The sequence below is a fragment of the Penaeus vannamei genome, chromosome 21 (genome assembly GCF_042767895.1).
Source record: "Penaeus vannamei isolate JL-2024 chromosome 21, ASM4276789v1, whole genome shotgun sequence".
NCBI lineage: Eukaryota > Metazoa > Arthropoda > Malacostraca > Decapoda > Penaeidae > Penaeus > Penaeus vannamei.
This window is the reverse complement of record NC_091569.1, coordinates 17,328,898-17,337,510: the sequence shown is the minus strand read 5'-3', so window position 1 is coordinate 17,337,510 and position 8,613 is coordinate 17,328,898. Positions and strand designations below refer to the sequence as shown.

General features: G+C 35.1%; 1 protein-coding gene across 1 annotated transcript in view; it reads left to right on the top strand.

Moving 5' to 3' along the window:
* RhoGAP93B (MyTH4 and RhoGAP_KIAA1688 domain-containing protein RhoGAP93B) overlaps window positions 1-8,280 on the top strand; it is a gene marked incomplete in the record, with an annotated part of 240,870 nt that extends 232,590 nt beyond the window's left edge. The window contains 8 exon segments of the mRNA XM_070136000.1: window positions 1-109; window positions 503-691; window positions 1,176-1,402; window positions 1,564-1,726; window positions 2,385-2,560; window positions 3,528-3,639; window positions 4,793-5,019; window positions 5,172-8,280. The exon segment at window positions 1-109 is cut by the window's left edge and continues 23 nt beyond it. Of these exon segments, the coding sequence (XP_069992101.1) occupies window positions 1-109; window positions 503-691; window positions 1,176-1,402; window positions 1,564-1,726; window positions 2,385-2,560; window positions 3,528-3,639; window positions 4,793-5,019; window positions 5,172-5,376 (1,408 nt within the window).
* Between the last annotated feature and the right edge of the window lie 333 nt (window positions 8,281-8,613).

The following is an 8,613-nucleotide window of genomic DNA, read 5'->3' as shown; positions in this document are numbered from 1 at the left end:
CAACAATGGCCAATTGGGTAACCGTCCGCTGTCCATCTCCATCCCTAACATGATGGACTCCTCTCTCACCACCAATCCCATCACAGGCTCTCTCCATCGCCCTCCTCAGGTCCGTTGATAACACAATTAACAGTATTCATTAACAAGGGAATATATTGGATATACCTTACCTTTGCTGAGGAAAATCTGGGTTGGAAGTTAATGTAGATGAGGTGGAGTTTGTAAATTTTATTTAGGTTGGATTTATCTTTCATTATCATTTCCCCCTTTTTTTTTTTTTTGCTTGTTTAGAGTTAACCCTAGATGTTATATATTATGTTAAGGCATGAATGTATATTATTTGCTAAGGATTAATTAAGTTGTAAATATTTAAACCACTTCTGATATTTCTTGCTGTAATGTATAATTTAGTTAATCAGCAAATTTGAATATGAATTTGTGAAAGTTAATCCAGCACTATTTGAAGACATAGGCTATTACTCTATTTATCTCTTTCATGTAGGGTCTGACCGCTCTATCTCTGATGAAAAAGCCCCCATCAGAGTCTGACTTTGAGCGGTACAGTACTGGCGGTGGAGGGGATGCTGGACACAATTTAATGGAGAAATATGCCCAGGAGAACCTCAATATTCACACTCGTGGTCTGTTACGCAAGAAGGTGCCTGTTATAGACATGATATCATGGACAAAGGTAAGAGAGTATGTGTATTTGGGAACAAAGATGTGCATATTTTTTGCTTGTATTATTCTTATGCAATTAATTTTTTCTCTTTTTTTGTTTTTCATAATAAGAAATGCAAAAGAATATTGTCTCAGCTTCTTTCATAAGTTACAAATTTTAGATGATATTGCTTCTATAGCCAGTAAGTGGCAACAATACCCAGGCTAAAATCAGTCACAAACTTATGAAATACAACTGCAAAATTTGCATGATATTAACAGTAAAGAGACTTTATAAGCAAACATAATTTTGAAATGCAAGTAACTGTTACTCTTATTTTTTTTTCTTTTTCCTAAGGTATGAAAGTTTTCATAAGATAACATCAGATGGCCTGTAAATTGTACATGCTTGGAGAAACAAGTCATGAGTAACTGTCATTTGCCAACTCTTCAGTCCATCTTATATACCCTGAAATATGAGAGCAGATTGTTTTGCAAGTCTCTTTTGTTTTCAGGATCCTATCCGCAAACCCATGTTAGCCACTCTTGATAAGTCGGTCAAGAACCAGGCTTGTGAACTCTTCCGGCTGGTCCAGATATACATGAGTGATAGAAAACCAAAACCAGGAATGACACTGAATTCTGTTGGACTAGATATTGTAAATATGTGTTACAATACTGTAGGGCTTCGGGATGAGCTATTTGTTCAGATCTGCAGACAAACTACAGAAAATCATAAAAGGTTGGTATATTGGTTTCAGGTATTGCTGATAGATATTAGAAGTTTTATATTTTCATTAGATACAGAAAAATATGCATTTGCAGTGACGTTATATAGAACTGTAAGTAGATCTCCTTGCATTTATGAACACGTATGTCAAGAAATTGAATTCTCTTTTACAGGGACAGTTTACGAAGAGGATGGGAGCTGTTAGCTATATGCTTAGCATTTTTCCCACCTTCTGAAAAATTCAGTCCATACTTGGCTGGTTACATCACTCGACATTGTGACCCAGCCTATTGTTCCATGTTCCCTGATGTGTCAAAGTGGCCCATCCATATCCAGGTTTGTTTTAAAGGCATTGTAACTTTTTGACAAAACTTACTTTTTTTTTCTTTATATTGTGAATTGGACTTTTTTTTATTGTGCATCTGCTTAAATTTAGTTTAGGATTAGATCTATTTTTTTCCTGCAGTTTTTACTATTTTAAAATTTAGCAGCTAACAAGAGTATTACAAATTTATGTATGCATCATAGCACATATGCTTTGCACATGCATTTTCCCATTTGGAATTATGACTGATTCCACTACAGTCTGTGAGCAAAACTTTTTCCAATTCAGTTCCTTGGTATAGTTAAATATTTAAAGCAAGTGGTTCTCAGATAAAGCTTAAATAGTGCTAGGTTTCACATTCTTATAGCACATTTATACATGAAGGAATGTATGTTTCAAAGTTATTTTCAGGTAAGACTTTAGATGAATTTTCATGACTTACCTAGGGTATTTGTAGAGGAACCCTTACAAACTTAAGAATAGAGAGGAGATAAATGTATAATCAGATAATCTTAATTTATTTTCTTAATGATATATAATGGTGTAATGAATAGATAAGAGGTTTTGCTGACTGATAAAAAAAGAACCCAGGGTTGATCTAGAGTAAATAAATCAATAATTCTCAAGCATTTTCCATAATTGCATTGTTATTCTGTAATTCTTATGTAGGTGGCTCATTATGCTGGAGTTTGCAACAAACGTTTGGAGAGAACTTCAGTTAATGCCAAGAGACAGCGATTGAGAAAACCAACACTGGAGGAAATTGACCTTGCCCGCTTACACATATTCCGTGCTTCAATGTTTGGCGGCACCATAGAGGAGGTGATGGCACTCCAGAAGGACAGGTATGGAGTGGAGATACAGATTTGCTTACATATTAACAAATGTTTTGCTCTTCATGAACATTATATATAAGACAGCTTGTCTTTATAGGTAGTCAACAGTGCATTATGAAAGTAATGAAATTTAGATTGTAAAAAGTAAATTTGAAATACTTTTCTAATTTTGAAAGACTTTAGGTGACTCTTCATTAACCCATCTGCCTTAGATTTATGTGGAATCCCTTGTAGCTTTTAGGCAATTTTGCTACCTACTGATGGCTCCACATATACTCTGCCTCCAAGGAGTCTATAATGATCGTGCCTGACTTGCCCATTCCTTGAAATGGTGTTTTTCCATCCAACACTATTCATCATGATACTTTAAATTCTTACTGATATTATGATTATTAAATTGTTTCTAAATTATTAATAACATTAAAGGCAATAAAATTATATAAAAGAAGTGTTCCAAAAATCAAGGAAAATATTAAACAGGTGAGATAGGTAGTACTAATAACTGACTCTTGGATGACCAAGTCCTTGTAGAACCATCTATGTGTAAAGACAATAAATAAACTTACATAACTGTAGGCAAGGCAAGTATTCTTGCCAAATGTCCCAATTGAATTGAACTTGAATTCAAGAGGAATAGCTTGTAGATGAGTATTTATTTTTAGCTTTAGAAATTTAAAAAAGGAAGTATGTTTTCAGATTATAAAGGAAGAGAGCATTATTGTATAATGTGTCTTATAAGAGCACAGGCTTCAATTTTTTATTGATAAATTCAGTCATCCTTAAATAATACCAAGACAGTTCTTGGTATTTATTAGATATGAAGAGGATGGGAGCTGTTAGCTATATGCTTAGCATTTTTCCCCACCTTCTGAAAAATTCAGTCCATACTTTGTTGGTTACTTGAATTATTAATATAATCATTGACATGATTATATTAGTGTTTTGACCTAGGCTAACACAAGGTAAATATGTGCAGATATCCACACCGACGACTACCTTGGGTTCAAACAACTCTCTCTGAGGAGGTTCTCAGACTTCAGGGTACGAATACTGAAGGAATTTTCAGAGTTCCTGCAGACTTTGATGAGGTAAGATGAAGGAAGATGTTATAGTGATATTTTTTAAATTTTGTTTTAAAATGTTTGTAATGTATGTAGAATACAGTTTCTTAACCTAATGCTTCTGGATAACATGCAGTTCACATCATGACTGACTTGGCCTTGGCTCTGGGTAATGTGCTATTCCCTTCATGGCCTACTTTGTTGCAGCTAAGAAGGCTAGGTAATTCACGTTATGCTACTATGATTGCATGGATTACATTTCAAGATTTTTTTTATAAGGTACTCTCAAACCCACATGCCACATGCCCATGGGCATTGCATGTGGGAGAACAGGATGTGTAAATCAATGATTGGCTATTGTGTAGCATAAAAAGGGGGATTATTTAGCTCAAATTATTTGTCTGCTATACCTGGAGGCTGTCACACACCAAAAAGTTTTGGTCTCTTGCTTCTACTCTGAACCTTTACTCTAGTTGACATGATCAATCACCTTCTGTCAACAACTCAGATAGTCATATGGCACTCTGCTAATGTGCTAATGTGACTCTTGAGCAACTCAGATAGTCATATGGCACTCTGCTAATATGCTAATGTGACTCTTGAGGAATGCACATAAAAGGGAATTACAGAAGCCATAGGAGCCTTGTATATAACTGTATACAATTTCATATTTTGTAAGAATAAGATTTGCAAAAATGAAAGAACATCCTATTTTTATCCCTCAATAAAACCAGTCTCAATATAACAGCTAAACTAAAGATCATGTATCTCTGAATATGTAGAAACATTAGTATCATGCTCTGGATACAAGTGATACAGCAAGAAACAATGTTGCTTTGTTGATACTGTGGTGAGTGTGACACACCAGCCGAGTCCAAAATAGGCCCAGGAGGCAAGCCCAGGATGCTGTGCATACTCCTCGGAGCAGAGGCCAAGTGCACCCCAAATTCTCTCAGAAGCATTGGTTTAATGATTTTGTGTCATTATTACTTTCTTAATTATCAAAAATGGAATAGTCAGTAGTAAAAAAAGTTGTTTTACACTTTATCAGCTCACCCAAGATGAATCTGGGCACCTTTCAAGAAACAATTAGAAAATTGAAGATTGGTTTATTGTAATGACAGTGCTATTATTCACAGGAGGTTAAGGGTATGGTTATAATTTTTAATTTTTACTACAGGTTCATCAGCTAAAGCAGGTTGTTGAGCAGTGGGAGGTGGGTGACTGTGTGGATGCACATGTTGCAGCTGCCCTGCTTAAGACTTGGTACCGAGAACTTTATGAGCCTCTCATACCTGATGCCTTATATCAGGCAGCCATTAATGCTCATGATGATCCTACACAGGCTGTTGCTCTTGTTAACAAACTACCTGAAATTAACAGGCTTGTACTGTCATACCTTATAAGGTAAGTTCTTATTATGTTCCAAGTTCAGCTTTTTTAGAAAGGATTTGATATCCCCCCCCCCCAAAAAAAAAAAAAAAAAAAAATGATTGCAGTTACTTTTGTATGATGACATGATTATATTTGAATAATAATTTCAATGATTATTCCCCCAGGTTTCTGCAGTACTTTGCCCAGCCTGATATTGTAACAGCCACCAAGATGGATGCCAGCAATTTAGCTATGGTAATGGCACCCAACTGCCTCCGGTGCACAAGTGATGATCCTCGAGTCATCTATGAAAATACTCGCAAGGAGATGGCCTTTATTCGAACTCTGATCCAGCATTTGGACACCACTTTTATGGAGGGTGTTGTCTGAGACTTGCATCAGATCTATGTACAGTTTGTGTGTGAAGAGTTGCATTGATAAGGATTTTCCATGAGCGAATGTAGAGAAAGTTGTAAAGCCTAACCACTATTATATTCATACATGTGCAAAAAGTAAAAGAGCTAAAACATCTAAAGGACAGTAAGATGATGTATATTGTTTAAGAAGTGACATGTGTTCAAGTCCTGAATTCAGTTTTGGTGTTGAAGACATTTTTTTTTTTATGTTGGCCTATTTATTTACTCAGATGACAGAGCCTTTCATGACATGTATGCATTTATGAGGAGTCCTGTAGCTACACTTCCAAGATAACTGAGAAAGCTTTTTTGCTGTTGTACTCTGTGTTCAGAAGAAAAACAGAAGCCTATATTTTGTAAGGCATATTCCAAGTGAAGAAATGCTCTTGGGTTTAATGAAGATCAGGAGTATGTGCTTTGATGAGCATGTTATAAATGCCACATCATTCTGGTGCTCATCTCTGTCTGACCTTGAGGCACAGGTCACAGGGAACTTTCAATGCTTTTCAGAACTGAGATCAAATTCCTTGAATTTGAGAACTTGTGGGTCACCAGTAAGACAATCTGCATGAAGTCCATCAAGCAGCAGTTATGTTCACAGATATTGCCCAAAGACTTGATGAATTTCAGTATAGTTTGTGGATTATTTCCAAGTGATCTAAAGAGTTTAAGTGTCTTTGGTCTCATAATCTGAGATGTGACTGTGATTGTTGTCCAGTAACTTCTGTTGTGTTCACTGGATCCTTCAAGGGGTTTATGCTTCCACATAGCACAAAAAACTCTTCATTTTAATGGTAGGTTGATTGCTGTCATGCTGAAAAGAAGAGGCAAGTGTTTTTTTTTCTCTCTCTTTCTAGTCTCATTACTGCTTCTACTAGCTTCACATATTTGGTGATATAGTGCCTGGAAAAAAAATACTTTATTAATACAACCTCCAGAAAATATATAAGTTTTGGTTTTGAAATGACACTGGCCTTTTCATTCAAATACAGAACTGTCTACCAAACATTCCAAATTTACTGATGAGTCCTTTGTAAAGAGCCAAGTCACCCTCATTTTAGGTTCTTCAGGGACTTCATATGGAGATAATAGACCTTGTTCCTGATAGTTTTAATATTAGAATGCTTCCAATCTAGCACTGTCACGGAAGTTAATTGGAATTCTGATATTCAGAACTTTAAAACCAGTATGCTTTAAAGGTAGATAGCATTGAAATGTCTAAACCAGTGGGGATATTTGGATAGGATATCTGTTTTTGGGTAGGATATCTGTTCTGTACATACCAAAGTTTGTCCGTGGCAGTGAAGGAGATCTGTGAAGAAGTTGCCTTGACCAAATGGCTAGTGTTTAAACTCTCTGGAACATGGTCTGAATCAAAAAGCTGTTAAGAAATCAAGGTAAGCTGTATCCTTTTATGTCCAGCAGGAAAATGGACATGCCTATTATCTAGTCTTCAACTTGTATAGATTTTTTTCTCAAACTCTCTTGTGCCAATTTGAACAAATGAAAAACAGATCAAAGCTACTTTGTTTGCATTTGTTACAGGCACACATGCTTTTGTTAATAACTTGATATAGTTAAGATGTTATTTTTTATACCATGTTGACAACAATTTGTTACAATCTCGTGTAACATTCTTTGCTACAATTTGTGACGGAAATTTTACTTGCAGTTTAATTAGAGCGAGAGACGTGTAGGTGTGTATAATTATGAATGACTTTGGTTGGTAGTTGGCAGATGGGGTGCATTTATTACTGATATTTCTTTTATTATTGTTATTCCAAAAACATTTTTTATTTGTAGAAATGTTAGTATATCAATCATTTACTTGACAAGACTGCTGAAATCACTGCTGATAGGCCAGCAGTATTCCTTTTGAGACTAGTTTTTCCCTCAGTAACCTAAGGGACTAAGTTCTGTTTTCTGTGGTGATCAGTAAGTGGAGTAACTAGCTTGTAAGACAGGGCTATTCAATTACTATTGGAGGAGGGCCAGAATATAAAACTCAAATTGATTCCCTTTTATTTATTTTTTTTTCTACTATATTTTTAAAATGAAGTAAAAGATAAGCTATACTTTGCCTTTTGCATTTTTCAATACCTACATGAGAAATAATAAAAATAAAATAAATTTTGCTTTAGAAACTAGTAAATTTGTTTTGATGTTTCTGATTCTGTCTAAAGAGTTAGATTTAATGAAAATCAATTTAGGATTTGGCCCATGGGTCACCAGTTGAATAGCCATGTTGTAAGATATGTATGACTGAACTTGTTTATGATGTAAGAGGATAGGAATTGTATCTTGAGGTATTGATTGCCTAACAATTGGATATTCTAAAATACTGCAAGGAAAATCACCAAAAAATAAATTCCTAATTTTAGTTTCTTGGCAGTTGATCCTTTCACACAAGTTAGTATGACCGCTCCAAGCAAAGCAGCATAAGCTAGTTACTACTGCATTTTATTGCATTTAGAGCATAAATGTGGAATGTACTGAATAGTTTAGTGTCTTCATCTATTTAAATGGGTTCAGATACCTTGTCATTTTAGGCTACTTTTGCCTGTTTTACATCCTATATTGTATGTGCCTCAAAAAGTATATAGCACAATTTCCTTTTTGTACAAATTATATAAAGTGAATTATTGCATTTAATACCTTGTTTTGCCTCCAGCTTACGCACTGGTAGCTATGCAGGAGAGGATCATCTCAGACTTGTTATTTCTGACAAGGCTTGTATAATAATTTATTTTAAATTTGGAAGCATCATGTACAGATGTCCTGATGTATTATACATTGATATTGTATAGCTGTATTTCAAAATGTTAAAAGCATTTAAAAATCATTTGTATCATATGCATATTAAAGACTGTATGCTCTATGTTTTTTATTATTATTCCTTTTCCAGGAAAGAAATTGCAATTGCAAATTTCTCTAACATTTTTCAATTTAATATTTATTATCCTGTGGTAAATACCAAGAAAAGAAAATGCATTCCTAGATATTAGTTTTATCAAAGGCAATACCATATATTCCTCCTATGTAATACTGAAACGTTGCATAACGTTTATTCAAGTCAGTTCCACTGGGAAAACCTAAAGCGTTTTAAGCAGGGGAGCGCTTGGCAAGAATTCTTGCCGAGCGCTGTACCGTTCCCTGCTTAAAAAGCTTTCCAAGGTAGGCAGGCCCTCTTCAGTGATGCCAGACATATGGA